Source organism: Anopheles bellator, chromosome 1 (genome assembly GCF_943735745.2).
Source record: "Anopheles bellator chromosome 1, idAnoBellAS_SP24_06.2, whole genome shotgun sequence".
In the NCBI taxonomy this organism is placed as follows: Eukaryota; Metazoa; Arthropoda; class Insecta; order Diptera; family Culicidae; genus Anopheles; species Anopheles bellator.
The window spans coordinates 22505183-22521805 of record NC_071285.1 but is presented as its reverse complement, the minus strand read 5'-3'; the positions used below and the strand labels follow the sequence as shown (position 1 = coordinate 22521805).

General features: G+C 41.3%; 4 protein-coding genes across 4 annotated transcripts; 2 read left to right on the top strand and 2 right to left on the bottom strand.

Annotated features, from left to right (window-relative positions):
- Positions 1-185: 185 nt before the first annotated feature.
- LOC131215233 (uncharacterized) lies at positions 186-2164 on the bottom strand. Its single transcript, XM_058209621.1, has 6 exons — positions 2146-2164; positions 1970-2080; positions 1033-1905; positions 695-961; positions 483-635; positions 186-368 (listed from the first exon to the last, which is right to left on the bottom strand). The coding sequence occupies exons 2-6, from the start codon at positions 2033-2035 to the stop codon at positions 186-188; spliced, it is 1542 nt and encodes a 513-aa protein (XP_058065604.1). The 5' UTR covers positions 2036-2080; positions 2146-2164.
- Positions 2165-2533: 369 nt separating this feature from the next.
- Positions 2534-4095, top strand: LOC131206334 (vesicle-trafficking protein SEC22b). Its single transcript, XM_058198855.1, has 4 exons — positions 2534-2768; positions 2844-2953; positions 3052-3307; positions 3384-4095. Exons 1-4 carry the CDS (start codon positions 2694-2696, stop codon positions 3576-3578), a joined length of 636 nt encoding a protein of 211 aa, XP_058054838.1. The 5' UTR covers positions 2534-2693; the 3' UTR covers positions 3579-4095.
- On the bottom strand, positions 3490-5519 carry LOC131206331 (box C/D snoRNA protein 1). Its single transcript, XM_058198850.1, has 2 exons — positions 5393-5519; positions 3490-5331 (listed from the first exon to the last, which is right to left on the bottom strand). The coding sequence occupies exons 1-2, from the start codon at positions 5407-5409 to the stop codon at positions 4245-4247; spliced, it is 1104 nt and encodes a 367-aa protein (XP_058054833.1). The 5' UTR covers positions 5410-5519; the 3' UTR covers positions 3490-4244.
- Positions 5520-8048: 2529 nt separating this feature from the next.
- On the top strand, positions 8049-13430 carry LOC131206333 (barH-like 2 homeobox protein). The gene is made up of 4 exons (XM_058198854.1): positions 8049-8286; positions 11940-12249; positions 12967-13062; positions 13148-13430. Exons 1-4 carry the CDS (start codon positions 8220-8222, stop codon positions 13428-13430), a joined length of 756 nt encoding a protein of 251 aa, XP_058054837.1. The 5' UTR covers positions 8049-8219.
- Positions 13431-16623: the final 3193 nt, after the last annotated feature.

Sequence of the window (16623 nt, the reverse complement as noted above, 5' to 3'; positions counted from 1 at the left end):
ACTGGTCGCTGGTCGCTGCTCAAAAAGTGTTTGAGCGTACCATAAGGAACATTTCAATTTTATTTTTCGATTTCGTAACATCAAATCTAGCTATGATAAATATTACAAAGCACTAATGCAAAAATAAATTAAATTAAATTAAAGCGTTTTCTATTCAGAAACAAAATGGACTCAGTTTGAACATTTTATTCCGTTATGCTTTGATGATCTGGATAAAACCGCTTTCCGTTCATATCGATTCTACATGTTAGGCGCAATGTGCGTAGCCTTGCGACGACAGCCTCCGATATCGAGCGGCAACGTGCAACGCACAAGTTTTGGAGCTTGGGGAAAATTTCAGGTATCATGAGAAGGTCATCATCCGTTAGCTTCAACCAATGAAAGGGAAAGATGTCGTGATTAAGTGAACAATAACCAGGGCAATAAACAAAGAGTTCGTTGAAATGTCCATGCGTTTCTTAATATACTCGTGGCATACTTACATCAGTGCTCTCAACAAGTGATAGGCGTTGGACATTATTCGAAGGAATACGAACGAATACATTTCTCGAATCTACCGACACGTCCCACGGACCTAGCTGCAGTTCCTGTAGTAGTGGCAGTTGATCGATTCTTATAAGACCTTCTGTGGTGATCTGCAATACGATTTCAATGTAACTTTCAAGTGGGAAAATAACTCAATAATCAAACTTACGCCGAAACGAAATCGCAGCTTCAAGCACCTAAGATGCTTAAACTTATCGCAGATAAAGAGAAGGAGTGAATCGTCACTCAATGGACACCCGATTTCCAGAAGTGATAGTTGTGGAGCCACCGTTAATATATCGTTGAAGAAATTCAAGTCTTTCGGAATGTATCTAAACATATATACACCATCGAGCAAATGGAGCGATTCAAGCGATGTAATCGATTTGCAACCATAGAACGTTTCCTTCGGGAACCATCCTTCCAATTTAACAGCCTGAAAGAAAGACACTCTCGTCGTAGTACACGAACTCACGTAGCGCAGTAAGCTACGCTATTTCTACTTACTTGAAGCTTGGTTAGTTCTGCGAGGGATGTCAACCATTTTTCTTCTAACATTTGCGTGTGGATGTGCAAGAACGTTAGCTCGTGGCAGCACGACGTGATTATCTGAATTGTTCGTTTGGATAGGTGGCATCGAAGAGTCAACCGCCGGAGGCTGGTAAGGCTGCGAAAGAACTCGCCATCCGGTTTCTTCTCGTAGCAATTGTCCAGGATTTCCAATTCATTCAAATCGGGAAAAATTAACTCGAAAAAGCGATCGAAAAAGTCCTTGGTGGCAAACACCACTCGAACAAATTTAAGTTGGCCGCTAAAATGCCGGAACACTTTCAACTGGTCTTGTGAGTCACAGTGCATATCGAGACATTTCAAGTGGAAAGCAATCGTGCGTACACTGAACTCATCAAAGGGCAACACACTACTTTCTTTACCGATGCAAAGGTGCGTAAGCTTCGGCAGACTTGGAAATGATTCGTGCCGTTCATTCATCTGCTCGAAATTGGCGTAGGGAGCAATAGTATGTATTGACAATTGCTGCAAATTAGGAACCTCTAGCACGATCAGCCGCAACTGATTCAATGTGACATGAAATGTTGGGCATATTTTCAGCGAATGTACTGAATTCTTTGATTTCCGCAAAAACTGTATGAAATCATCGAAAACCATTCTTTCACTGCCGGGTGATAGGTCAATGTGACGATAAATTCTCGTTGTTTTAAGCAACAATTTATAATACTGATCGTTGATATCACAGCGCACTGTAATGCAAACCTTGTCCATTCTTGACCCACAAAATACCACTTTACACCATCGTTTACATACGAGCGATATGGTTTTCAACTCGTACACGTCGAGATTGTCGAACACGATGCCCAATATCTGTAAAACGCAACACTTGTTTAAGCCATCGAACCAAATTTGTTTCAAATTTCAACATTCTCACCTCATCCGGCAGATCCCAGAACTGAGCCTTCGCCGGCACAAGTGCTTCGCTGGTCGAGTTTTGCATTGTTTCATCGAATTGCGACGGCACTTAACTCATTGACTAAAGACCCTGTAAATCATAAACAATATCGAGTAAATATAGATTATAATTAGGTTTCCACAGTTTAAACCAACAGTGTTTTTCCTCGACGATGTTGTACCGCATGATTGGAGACCGTCACGAATGTCAATACAAAAGCCGCATCGAAGACGTCAGATTTCTGACGTGTATGTCACGGAAAACATCTACAAGGTTGATATACTTGGTTTACAAAGAAATAAAAGCAACCGCTTCGAATCTGTACATCACTATCTGTAGCATCACTAAATCAATCATAATAGATGTATTTACGATTGTTACTACAGATAACTTTAGAGTTTACGTTAGATTTGACTCTTTTTCGTGTATAGAGATCCCGAATCGGAGAACCGTCGCGAGGAGAGATACGTTTTCGAACGAGAAAACAAACTCAAAGCAAGATAGCTAGAAGACAATCGCGCCGCAGATGACGTGTGAGATTCATGGCTGGGTGAAATCGTATTTTCGTTTGCTCGCTCTACGCTAGGCATTTGTGTACATGACGTGTTGATTTCCATTACTTAAATTAGGTGTACAGAGTCGGAATTTTCGGCCGTGGTGTTTAGCTCTATTCTAAGTGAAACGAAGTCACGGAAACACAAAAATGGCCCTTATGACGATGATAGCTCGGGTCGTCGATGGTCTTCCTTTGGTTGGGACGATGCAGGAAGATGAACAGGTATCGTATACCGCGGGATTAAGTATAAATTAAGAGTTTGCAGTTTCAGTGACCGTTGGACTCTACTTTTTCTAGTCCGGGAGAAGCGTGCTGGAGTACCAGAACCAAGCCAAGATGCTATTCCGCAAGCTGAGCCACAATTCGCCCAGCCGATGTAGCATAGAAACGGGTCCATACCTATTCCAGTGAGTATTTATCCCGTCCTTTTAGCTCAGTTTCGTTATTTTATACGCTGGAGGAAGCCAAGGGTTTGGTAAACACGTCGTCTTAATTCTCTTTTTAGTTACCTAATTGAGAATGATGTGTGTTACTTGGTCATGTGTGATAAGTTATTCTCCAAACGAAATGCATTCAACTACCTAGAAGACATCGCTCAAGAATTCAACAACAACTACGGTCGCAGGGTAAACTCGGTAACGCGACCATACGCGTTCATCGAGTTCGATATTTACATTCAGAAGGCCAAAAAGTCGCTCACCGACCGGAGGAGAAACATCAACACGATCAACACCCAACTACAGGACGTGCAGAGAATAATGGTGCGTGGACCGCTGGCTGATAATCATCTCATCATCTTATCACAGCTAGCTGATTCGCTTTGTTCCTTCTCTGTAGGTTCAAAACATCGACGACGTTCTACAACGAGGCACGGTGCTATCGGAGTTGGACACGAAAACGCAAAATCTGTCAATGCTATCGCAAAAGTATAAGAAGGATGCCACTTACTTGAACCGGAAATCACTCTACGTAAAAGGAGCCGTCGCTAGTATCGTGTTGATTGTGTTTGTTCTTTATTTTTGGGTTATTTAATACGCTTTCACATGAAGGAATATCATCACTCTACACTTACAGTGGATTCAGAACAGGCAGATCGTCAATCTTTGGCACACATTTCGGAACTGTTACTAGTTTGAGTTTATTTCCTTCTTTTCCTTACAAATCAGCTGACACACAGTAAAAACAGGGAACTACTTTGTCTTAGACTAGGCCCAATGAGAACAAAACAAAATTGCTTTTTTACCAATATTTTTAGTGTAAGTGTTTTGATGGAAAACTGATTGCAGCACGTACTACCGTACTTCCTTGTTTGACTTTTTACGCAATATATTTGTCTACAACTTGGAAACGTTGCTGTGATTATTATAATCTTAAGATAGTTTTAACAGACAATACGTAACGGTTTATGATCATGCAGTCGGTCGAAAATTTTCCGGTTACATAGTTCGTTTGGCATGGTGACAGAAGACAGCATTTGGTCCAGTAATTGCAATCAGTATTTAATAAGGCGGAGTGATTGCAAAATAAAGTAGTTCATCGGTTTATTTCTTCCATATTTCATTTCATCTAAACATTAACTTTTTCATCATACAACTTGAAATAACCAAAGTGAAACGGCCTTTTTCGTACAAGCATAGGTCTAGCCCATAGTTTCAGTTCATCGTTGCAAACAGTTGCTGCAAATTAACAGTTTCTGATTTAGTTTCCATGTGCAGAAGTTTCTACATCCAGCATTCGAGTACGCTTCGGGGAAACCATTTCAACTTCTTCCTCTGTCAATTCACCATCTTCTGTGTCGGAGGAAGAACAATTTACCGCACTTTCATTACTGAATAGGTAGTTTAGCTTCGATGGTTGTCCACTTTGTTCCCGAGTTTTGCTATCGTTTTGTAGCGTGCCTTTGTCTATTCCCATGTTATCTAGTTTGTTCTCGATCATCTCGGTAGAGATGTTCCTCATCGGTTCCGTTCTCGTAGATACGTATGTTTGATTTATATAATTTTGGTACTGCCGCATTTCGCTTTCCACATCGTCATCGCTGTCGACCACATTGAATTCATTCAGCCGATCTTTGAATACAACGTAAATAGTAGGATATTCCACGACCGTTTTGCCAGCCAGGCATTCACGAATGGTGCTGTTAACATCCAGTGGGAAGAATCGATTCCTACACTGTTTAATTCCTTCTGCTTTCAATAGCAACCGCACTCCATTTATGCCGCACGCTTGGTAATAGGTGAGCGTTGCAGACTCAGGAACGTTGGTATCGTTGCCTGTTTGTAAATACTTGCTGACCGCCTCATATAGCTTGCAGTTTTCGCTGACCCGTTCGTCGACGAACACGTGTGCACCGGTTCCGTCCGGGAAACACCATTCCACGCGCCAGAAGATGACGGAGCTGCGAAAGTCCAGTTGACTGGAATTCTTTTGATGCTTGGTAAAGTTCTGCAACAAAAACCTCAAGGTGGTACCCCGCTCCTGGGCAGCTTTGCGCAGACGGAACAATGGAGTGGGCAGCACTTTGTTGTAACGCGTAAAACGTTTGTTGCTGTCCCGTTTTCGATCCTCGACAAAGCGCGTACACTCCTCCAAAAAGCAATAATCATTCATCAATTCCGTTTTTGTCATTTTTATCAACGGAATGTACTTCGTACGATCCCTTATGCCATTGCATTTGAGTTCACGTTTGTGAATGTTGAGGCACTGCACTCCACATGTTTTAACCTCACAGCGGGGACAGGTGTACTTCGCCGGGTTTACATTGCATGCCTCACAGTTTCCCAACCTGTACCGATACACGTATTAGTGTTATTTAAATACGAAATTTAACGAGTAGGAGCAATCACCTTTGATCCGATGACATCGCAATAATCCAACATCTATTTTTTAAGAAACAAAATTCCGCGCCCCGATCAACGGCCTACGTTTTGTTCGTCTCTTGAAAATGTTGCCAAACGGAACGTAAACAAAGCATGGCCCGACAGAAGCAATGACAGCTGTGATATTTGACACTTTACTGGCGCTTGAAAATGCCCAAGGTACTCACAAAGTCGTTATTGCCACAGTGGATCCTGTTGAAGATTCCTACCAAAATTTTCAGAACCTTTAATTAAATAAAATATCAATCCAAGCATAACTAAAATATAAAATACTACCCGTGAATGGTTTGCAATACAACACTGTACATTATGTCTTCTTTGCCGTTAACACTTTCAGAAACAAACACCCCAAATGTTGCGATAAAATTATCAATTTTATTAATAATTTTTTTTGTGTTTTCGATAGATAATAAGCCACTAATAATAAGCAAAACAAAAATGTGAATACCGGTACTGAACTCAACCAATCTAAACGCTTTATTATTCTGAAAGATGATAAACACTATCAAAGTCTCTGGAAAATTATAAAATCGAAATCACGTGCTTAGAAATGCTCGTCATCAGAAGCTTTTCCGAAGAATGCGAAATTTCGACTTGAGATTTTTCGAAAACGTTTGCCTTTTAACTCATCTAAAAGGGAATTGTAATATTGTAAGGTGTAATTGATGGTTTCAAATGTCTACTGAGTGTTGCGAGGTCTAGGACAGAATTCAATACTGACTATCGCTTCCGCGGGTTTCTGTTTCGAGTGCTGACAAAGGTCTCTATTGCTTGTGGCACAATGGGCGCAGGCGCATCGCAACAATTTACCACGCCTTCTTTTTCCCTGTGAAAGGGGTGGCTTTGTAAGGTTGTATGCACTTTTTCGGGGAGTACGTTGCGCGAATACTACCTTTTGTTGCACTATGTAGTGGCGAAAGAAAATTCTATTTTTAATTGCGTTTGATAAATACGATAACTATTTGCGGACTGAAATGGGCACAAAAAGGTCCGGCCGACGATAAATTCCGGAAGGAAGAAGATCCAGAGGTATAAGTCTGACAAGGTTTGCTAAGGTACGTGTGCCAAGACCAATTCAAGGCGACTTTAAGCGTTAAGCGTATCAGATTCATTGGTTCGAATAATTTTAACGACCATCTGGTGACTACTCAACAATAAAATCCGTTAAGAGGCTCATTCGCTTACGGCTGGTTTGGATTATTCTGACCTGTTGTTTGCCATATACAAAAAAGAAACCTCCTCTTGTGAAAATGGTATCTTAATTCTTCATTTTGTAAAATTTTTGTCTTAATTGGTCAAGTTATTTACCTACTCCCTACGCTTTCTCCGGAGCGAATTATCGCAACATTTACTCGAACATGAACAGGACCTTCTTACTTAATGTTTGCGCATAAGTTTTGATGTTTTCTGTTTTCTTCGTAAGATTCAATGCAAGCAAGCTCTTTGAATTTACCTCACAATTACTAGATTTATTCCCAAAGAGTACGTATTGTGTCATATTACATACGAATTGTTTTTGCAAATTATGTTTCTACTAAATTTTATGTCTTCTACATTATTTTTGAAATGTATATCATGCTGCCAAAGACGATTGCTCCAAATCCGAACCTATTGATACATAAAACGTTGATTGTTGAGTTTATTTCTGTTTGGCAATTATTGGTTAATTTCATTACATTCTACAATACATATCTACGTTGAATTATGCTAAATTAAATGGTTTTTTTTTTAATCTTAGAAGAACGGACCGGGCCGTATTTATTAAATTGAAATTTTAACCAACAATAAACTATTTTTTCCGTTCCCGAGAGTCTGTTTGCGTTCCCGACAATACTGTAAGGTATTCGAAACACGAGTGTTTCAGTTCTTTCAATGCTGTTTTAAGATTATACTTTTCCACTAACCATGTATTTATTACAAGCATGGTTTCTGTGTAAAATTTTAACGGCCGCTGTCCGTTCCGTTCAATCTGGTCCAAACTTACAGCTTCTTTTAGAGCTTGGCAAACGATTACATGGACAGTGAGATCATTTTGTGTAAGGTTTCAGCATCTATCTACAAGCTGTTTGAAAGCGAATTGAGGCCGCTTATGCCGGACCAAATCTGTTCCCAAAGTCTGTAAATCTGTTTTACATTCCAAATCTGCGTACTTATGTGCCTGTGGCGCCAGGTCCCCGAATCCCCATATTTATCCTTAATTTGCAATCTTTATTTATCTGACTAGGTTGCTCTCGCCATTTCTACGTCGTTTGCATAAATATTTCTTCATTCTGCTTGGCTCTTTCTGCCATACGTGTTGCCTCCTTGTCTACTCAATGGATGTGGCTCGTCCTGGGCCAAGGAAGAGCGTGTATTTAATGCAGGATCCTAGAGACTCTGATTGCAGCGTGACCACCCACACCACCCAAAGGGGCGTGTTTTCGGAAGGGTGGTATCAGTGCGGACTATGTGGCACGCGCAAAACGGCCGGTGATCACGGTTCAACATTCACTTAGTAACATAAATGCTTTCGTCGCACACACGCGAGACTGGACGAGTTTAGTGTCGAGAATATTTAGGAACGATTAAAGGATTAATGTGAACGTGGGCCCTGTGAACGGAATCCGATATTTAAATTTGCGCGCAAATTAAAACAGAAAACTAAACGCAACATGTTCTACTTTGGGCAACATAAGAAATCACACTTACAGTCAAGTGGTGCAATATTTAGTGTGAATGGCGAGAAAAGCAAACGCGGAAGTCTGCTTTACTTCTAGTAACCGACCAGGCTAAGGGCTCAGCTATTGTGTTAAACATGGATTCCAGCAAATCGTTTCTCATACGGGACATACTGGGTGATTTGATCAACGGCCGCGACACTGGTAAAGTTTTGCCGAGTTAAGCATAAATTGTTCTTTGGAGGTTTATCTCCGCAAAGAGATTTGAGTGAGAGTGTAGAAATAGTGTGTGTTTTAATAGTTTTGAAGAAAAAAAATGGAAAACAACTAAAACTATACCATATTGGCAAACATTATGAATGAATAATTGTTGAAAAATGAAAAAATATGTGACATTGGGGTCTAGCATTTGACCTTGTGTCTAGCAATTGGGATATTCATTGTTCGAAACTGTTCAAAACAAAACTTTTTAGCTTGATCCTGTAGTTATAATTTATCATTTAAATAGGGCTCTAATTGGGTTTAAACAGGAGCACTATCACTTTCGTCCATCAATAGCCGTTCACTTACGATCCCGTTGAGTAATAGTTGAAGAAAACCACCTAAGTTTGTTCAAAAGTGATCAGGATAATCGATACCGGTTCAGGTTGGACTAGCCCTCTACCGAAGCATGTTTGTCTAAGGGAATGCAATTCAATCCATGTTTCAAAACACGTGGCACACATTTGGCTGGAGCTAAATACCGAATGAACAAGGTGCTCCGATTTGGATTGTTATATTTTCTTTATTTGTCTGTTTTATTTGAATGTTATTGAGCCATCGCAACATCGTAGGTGGTTGCATGTTAAAACTGTGATGTTTGCGACTGTGCGCCAATCGGGTTTATTTCCAACAGCTCAGTTCGAAAGGGGTTGTATCTTAAGAAATCGGTAGCCAATTGTCGTTGAAATATAACTTAAACCGTTGTGCAATTAACGTTATTTTTGTGACGATACTGAGCCCTGTTGTAAAATACTCGTATTAGGCAGTCCAAAGAAATAGCAAAGAAAACCACTCCTTCGTTTCTTAGTTCTCTTATGCTCTTATTCTGGGCCAAGGTTAATGATTATTTTGTTAATTTTGTTCAATGCATATCAAAATTAAAACTAAAATAAAACTTAACAAGGAATTAACTTTGTTATCATATATGATTCACCCAGGATAGTAGACAGTATTTTTAAAACATTTCTACACTTAGATCTATTTCAACACAAATGGTTTCTTTAAGTGTCTTCAATAGAAAAATGGTTTGGTAATTAAAATTCCACATGCATCAAACATGAGAAAGGATAGCAAGAACTGTCGACCACCTGTTTGTTGAACACTAATCAGATGCATAATAATTCGAGCTTAAGCGGAAAATCATTAACTTGCTTTTTATGTTGAAGCATTAATAACAAAATGGCTTTGAAGTCGATTTGATATAAGAATGAATTAATTGAAGAACTGATACGAATTCATTTGGCATTTCATTGTTCGTTTATAAATTGTTTTTCCATAACAAAATCCATAAGTAATTATATTTTTCGGACAACAATTCAGTATTTCATAACTCACAGCTGCACACAAAATGTTGTATTTCATTTAATAGGTTCGTTGTTTGGAAAGTAAATGATCTAATTATTTTAAAACCCCACAAACCTACCGATAAATGCTGATTTAAGAAACTTTGCTGTTCTTACTAAACCATCCCGTTATATTTTGGAAGAAGTAAGGTGTAGGCTTAGGTGTAATTTTTCTTCTTCTTTTTATCCTGTTCTCCGTTTTTATCTCATAATATCATAAATATGATTTTGATCAATGTTATCAATGTTTTTTTTAAATCGTACCGTTTCTCTCTTCGCACATGTTTGACACATGTTTGAACATGAAAACATTTATCAAACATTCAACACACAAAAGGTTACCTGTGAACATTCGTGCACACTTTGAGTTCTGCCTTATGTTCACTCCAAAAATCTAAATAATGAAGATGATTCCGAGAGTGTCACAGTCAACATCGTCCGTCGGAACTTTTTAGTCTGATGGCAGACACCCTTCACCACCACCTGCTAAGGTCAACAGGGATGCAAACTCACGCTTAGTTGTGTCCTCCTTAGTCCTTAAGTACGCGTGTGCTGTACGGTTCGGTCGGACAAAAAGCACACACTTTCAAATTACAGCCAACCGGAGTGCCGAGGGCCTTTTCCCGGTTGTGATGTTAAAAAGTTGATGATTAAAATTTAAAAAAAACATCTTAAAGTCTGATTAAAACATCTCGGAACTGACAGCTTTCAGCGTCACACAGAAAGCAACGAGAATTGCATTGCTGGGCTCCTGCTCGATGCTGGCGCGCGTTTTAATGGGGCTTCATTTACGCCAAAGCGCACGGGACGGACGGGCGCAGAATCTGGGGACTCATAGTTTCACTGACGCCATGCACCGGTGCAAGGACTCTCCGCGGGGCTAAGTGGTGCTCCGTGCCTGTATATAAATTAACAGTTTTTTGTTCTACCAGACTGACTGAATGGGGTACAAAAGTTTAAATAACTCACTCAGGACATACAATTTAACACGTATTGCCGATAAAGCGTACTATATCGAATATAATGAGGTGAACATGCCCTCGCCCTGTACCGTTTGAAACGGATATTTTTTTTTCTTCACTTTCGCAAGGAACCAACCGCCAACGGGGGGTCTCATTAGCGGTGAAGAAGTAGACATCGCTTCCCCCGAATGCCGGCGTACGGTTGTGCCAGAAGATCTGTTCAAGTACAATCGAAAAAAGAAGATAATGGACGGGTTTATTGAGGTCCTTCCATTCGTGACTTTCGTGAATCGTAAAGACTATCCCCGACACTTGTCCTGGCACACAAGCACACACATGGACATGTTTACTGTCTGTTCCTTCCAGTCGCCCCGTTATTAAGACTAGCCCATTGTTCTGCTCTCAGCAGCACCACGAAGGAGCGTGTTGGTACTTCAGATTCTGGGGACGACTGAGGGATTCGACAAATCAGGTATTCCTTCCGTGACTTCCGTGATCCGAGGATTATCGTATCAACAACCGATTTTGCCAATTTCCGATCCGATCGGAAGTGCTACTTTTAGTGGTAACCTCCCGCCAGTGGATCTGAACCGTATGGAGAAAAGCTGTGTGCAGGATATAACACGTAGCCGAATAGAATAGAGCTGGGAAACGAAAATGGGTTCAAGCACAAGTAGAACCATAGAATGGGAAAGAGATAAAGTCCTTCCTTGTGGGTGTATGCGTGTGTGTGGGAGACAAATTGGTTCGTGCCACGTGCTCCTCTTCCATTGCGCGCAATAGTAACGAACATCTTCGGGGCTCTTGTGCCCATAGAAGCACTGCTTCGAGCACTCCGGAGAGTTAGATGATCCGCGAATCGTTATAATGCCGCTGCCACGCTGTGTACTCCAAAAGTGCTGCTCGTTATTGAAGGGCAATTAATGGTTTTCCGAAATCTTTGATATACCCAGAATAAGTGCGCCGGTAGAACCGCCCAGGTTTTCATGGGAAGTGATCTTGGAAAATAGTTAGAGAACAGTTAGCTTTAAATATTCAGCTTCAGGCGGTTGTGCATCAAATTCTATGACGTTTACCAAGCAAAAAAAATCACTTTGCGTACACATTTATAGTTTGGATAAAAATATAAATTTATACTTAAAATCTAATAGCGCCTAAATGTAGGCAATATGCACTTAACATACCGTGTTTAAACCAAACCAAACAGAATTTATCTTCTAGCTCGTCCCAGTGATTTACCTTTTTTGACCAGCTGTCGGGAAACTTTTTGAAGTTTCGTTTTCTTTTACAGACCCCACGATTCGCCTTATTACGTCCGAATCGGAGGATGAAGAGAACAGTGACATCGATATCGAAGATCGGTCCTCGCCGGACTCCAGCGTAATGAGAGCGTACCAACCTTACATGGACGACCCCGGCATCGATGTTCCGCCCGAAACGTTGCACGAATCACTCCGACAGGTGTGCGGCGCAAGTAATTTATTGGGTCCCGCCACTTCAAACCTTCACACAGGATTAATCATCAAAAACGGTCGCAAACCCAGACGCCGCCGGACGGCCTTCACACATGCCCAGCTGGCGTATTTGGAGCGAAAGTTTAGGTAATGTAGAGTTTCACTATGATTCCGCTTGGTTTATATTTATGGGAACACACAAATCAAATTACCATCACACCAGCTTACCATTATTTATTGCTTTTATTGATTAAGCAGTCGCCTTCTCTTTAGTCGCTTCACAAAGGAATACTGTGAGATGGGCATCTGCGAAAAGAATACATATTTTCCGATGAATCCCGGATTTTGTTTTGTTATTAAAATGATGTTTGACGTCGTAAATCGTTTTAATAGGTCTAGGTTCTTGATGTTGTTCTTGGTGTTTTTCAAATTGTTTTGAACCAACTTTAAACTCGCTGCTGAAGTGGCTGTTCCATTTCATTCGGGGCACCGGATTAATAATACCTTTCACCTTCATCCAATTAATATGCTGAATTTATGATGAATCGCGGCAAGCATTCTCAGAACGAATTATTTATGCAAAATGATGTTTATGCATGCACAGGTTTCTGTTGTGCATTCCACATTCACGCTCAAGTCACTTTTCAACCTTACCAATGGGGTTTGGGACAAATTTGGATTTATTATTTTCTATGTTACAGCCTGAAAATGGCATCCCGAAAGCGACATTTAACTGGCGGATTCAAGTGTTTGCGATCGGCAACGTATTATCATAATCAGTGCGTCTTTTAAACATACTGCAAGAAACAGGAACCGTTATCAAACTGTTAAACAGCACCTCTTTTCGGCAATCCCATCCCGCAGGTGTCAGAAGTACTTGTCGGTGGCAGACCGTAGCGATGTGGCCGATGCGTTGAATCTGTCCGAAACACAGGTAAAAACATGGTATCAGAATCGCCGGTAAGTCGGTATCGCCACGAGTAACCGTAAGAAGCTAGACAGCTTCCAACTATTCCCCTAAATTGGAATTCCAATCCCAACACAGGACCAAATGGAAGCGCCAAAATCAGCTCCGCTTGGAGCAACTCCGGCACCAGGCGTCGCTGGAGAAGGACATCATCAGCGCGGCGACCGGTGCCGGTATCCAGCACCAGCAGCAGTCCGACTCCGGCGTGGGGACCTCCGCGCTGCAGTGCTGCCCGCCCCAGTCGGCCCTGTCCGTCTCGTCGGCGTTCGTCGCCTCGAATCCGTGCAATTTCCTGACGTCCGCGGCCGCAGCAGCGGCCATCTTTCGCAACGTGAGCTACGCCCACGGCTGTCCCATGTAGTCTCGGTGGCCACATGCCGCCATCGATCGCAACGGGCGCGAGACAAACGCCGTGTATACATTTTGTAAATGGTAGTGTTGATTACAGACTCTTAGTGACAAATAAATCATCGCCATCAATTACCGAGTACGCACGTTGATGAATGGGATGGCCCGACGGCTTTCCGGATTCGGCCTGATTTGACGATAAACGCCCGCCGGGACTCTCGCCGGCAATGGGCCCCCACAAAAATAACAACAAATTATCTAATTAGCCTCCCGCCGAGATCGAGATGACGAGAGAGTAATCCAGACAATAGTCGACATCTCTCATAACGCGCTTGACTTTCGTCCTCGGGTCGGGCGTCCCCTATCATGTACACGCCAGGACCGCATCACGGATCAATCAGAGCGCTAAGTGTTTGTGGCCGATCCGAATGTGACTTCGTTTTTTAAGGACTCTTCCTCCCCCTGCCTGCGTACACCCTCCACGCTAATGAACAATCAGCCGAGCGATGGCCGTGGGCAAACAGCTATTCTTTAAGTTTGCGGCCAGAGCGGGAGTGGGTACCCCTTTCCGGCGTTCGGTTCCTCAACCACCTCCCGACATAAAGCAACAAATTACCCTTGATTACATGCCGCCGGGCGTGTAATCCCCGCTTACGTTTGTTCTGCTGCCGGGTCGGTGGGCGGTGTGCAAATTCTGTGTATGTTGATTGTCAATTTCCGTCAAATAGGGAACTGAAACACTTTTAACTTGGCTTATCAACGATTTTGACACCGCACTGCAGTGTGACGGGGTGGGTAATCTTGCAGTGCTTGACCTGCCCCGCTCCGATGATATCAGCGAACCGCCATCGGTGGGCTGGCGTATATTTTCCATCAAAGCTTAACCTCTGTCATCAGACTTCACAGGAATCTAGAGAATCGTTTTCTGCGATTGATTTCAAGTGGCGCTACCTCGGTAAATGAATTATGATAACCTGGAAGAAAGGTTTCGAAGGGTTAATTTTGATAGGTAACTATCAAATTGATGAAAATTCACTTGGACGCAAAGTAAACAAGGTAAGTATTTTGAGGGCAAAATCAGTGTTGACGTGGTATCGAACGTCCTGTACTGAAAAAACGAAAGCGTCTCGGTATCTTAGCATTAGCTACAAAACAACCATCAATGATGGATTCTGAACATGAACTTTATTTTCGCAAAATTCCAAAGTTCACTTTACGGTTCAGTAGAAAACGGTTCTGCCCAATCAAAACCCAACGCTTGTAAGCTCTGCCAACCTGCAAACAATGATCAACCCAACGAACTTTCGATTATGTAGAAAAGAAGAAAGTCTTGCTAGAGTAAGTTTTTATTGAAAACAAATTCGATCAATATGTCTGTCTTCCGTGAATCAATCATTATGTCCAATATCGTTAATGAAGGATTTGGCAAATGTGCTTCGAGTCCGTAGGTCAGTAATCAACCGGTTTACTTACATTCGCTACCAACTGTTCGTTCGTTTCGTCATAGTTTTAAGGCAAAGTACATGTTTCGAATGTGAGTAAAACAGAGAGTTTAGTTTAAAATACATGTAGGATGTACGCGTTTGATTCGGTTCGAATGCAAGCAATCTAATGTTTGATTTTTACGTGTCTTTTCGTTTAATTCACCCGCTCGTAACCGGAGCATCCGCAGTGTGAAGCACGTTCTTCGGCTTAATGTTCTCGTTTTTTTCTCGATTGGACAAACGTGTCCAACTTTGCCCCTTTGTTGCTTCTATTTACAAACGATTATCTAACCTTATGTAACTTTTTTTTTTATTCCTTTCCTGGCGGCTGCTCTACTAATTGTTAGGAAGATTGATCTAAAATGCTGAATTTGAATTTGTGTGACTTTTCCATTCCCAACGGGACAACAATGGATTGCCTTTCTTCTTGATACGAGATAACGGTGTTGAAATATTGAATTCAATTAGGTAACTGTGCGTCGATCACTGGCGGCGACTCTACGCTACACTCTCTGCTTGTCTTTTTTTATTTTTCATCTATGTCTTTTTACTTTTCGAATGAAAATGCTATTGAAATGCGATGTTTTAAAAAAATGGACTTTCTTATTATGCTGCCATGCGATTGCGCTTGAGGCATCACCCCGTTTGCTTCACCTTTAGTGTATTTGAGTTAGTGTTATTTCATAGTTCAAAAGACTATTTTGATAGTATTATTTCAATCGATGGTTGTTTTCTTCTCTCTTCAAATTTTCTTTAATAAAGCTTTTAATTGGCGTTGTAGTTTACTTTCTTTTGTTGTATACATATTGCGATTAGTAGTTTTATAATACTATTTGTTTGCTTCTTTCTTTTGAATTAAAACGCGAGGGGTGCGAGCCAGCTACGGCTCGCTTCTATTTTTTCCGTTTGGTTTTTCCTTGTCTTGTTTGGCGAATGCGGCGAAAGCTTTTCCAATTACAAGCCCATTTTGCGTTTGCCCGCGAGAAAACCTCTGGGAAAACCAGTTGAAAAAAGTTACAAAACTTCAAAACGAATTCTCTAAAATCGATTTTATTGTACAGCAATGTGCGGTTTTGCACTCCTTTTTTTTGATACGTTTACTTTACCTATTCTGTGAGCCAATTGAATAAACATAATTCAATAGTAGTAAATAGTAAATCTAGTGCATACTGGAGCAGTACGCCCTTATCCACGGTTCCAACATGTAAAGAAACAGAATGAACGGCATCGGTTTGGGGACTGTAAAGTTTCCTATGATAAGAAATCGATCACAAGCGATCCGGACGGGTACTTTCGGTAGAGTACTAAGTATATCACGGAAACAAGAAGCAGCATTCTTATGCTGCTATATCAAAGTAATTAGTTCTACAGATCCATCTTCAGGTGGCGGCCGCCCTGTGTGAGTGGTTATAAAATACGGTATAGAAAAAATCTTACTCTGCTTTGATAAAACCGGAATAACAAAATAGTGATATAGCCTAGGGTCACAACATAATGTTTAGTACAATCATTCTTCTGTGTTAGTTGTCCATGTGCTGTTACAATATTGTTGGGTGAAAGTGAGAGAGAGAGGCAATTGCCGGACTGTTGTCGATGGACCATTCCCAAACTGCCATCACTGACGGATGCAACACTTTTCTGCTGTCGTGGTTCAGTTATCGCAATAACCGTCGTGGCCTGGAGAGCTGCCTCACCATCATTTACTTCTACAAAACCATAGCG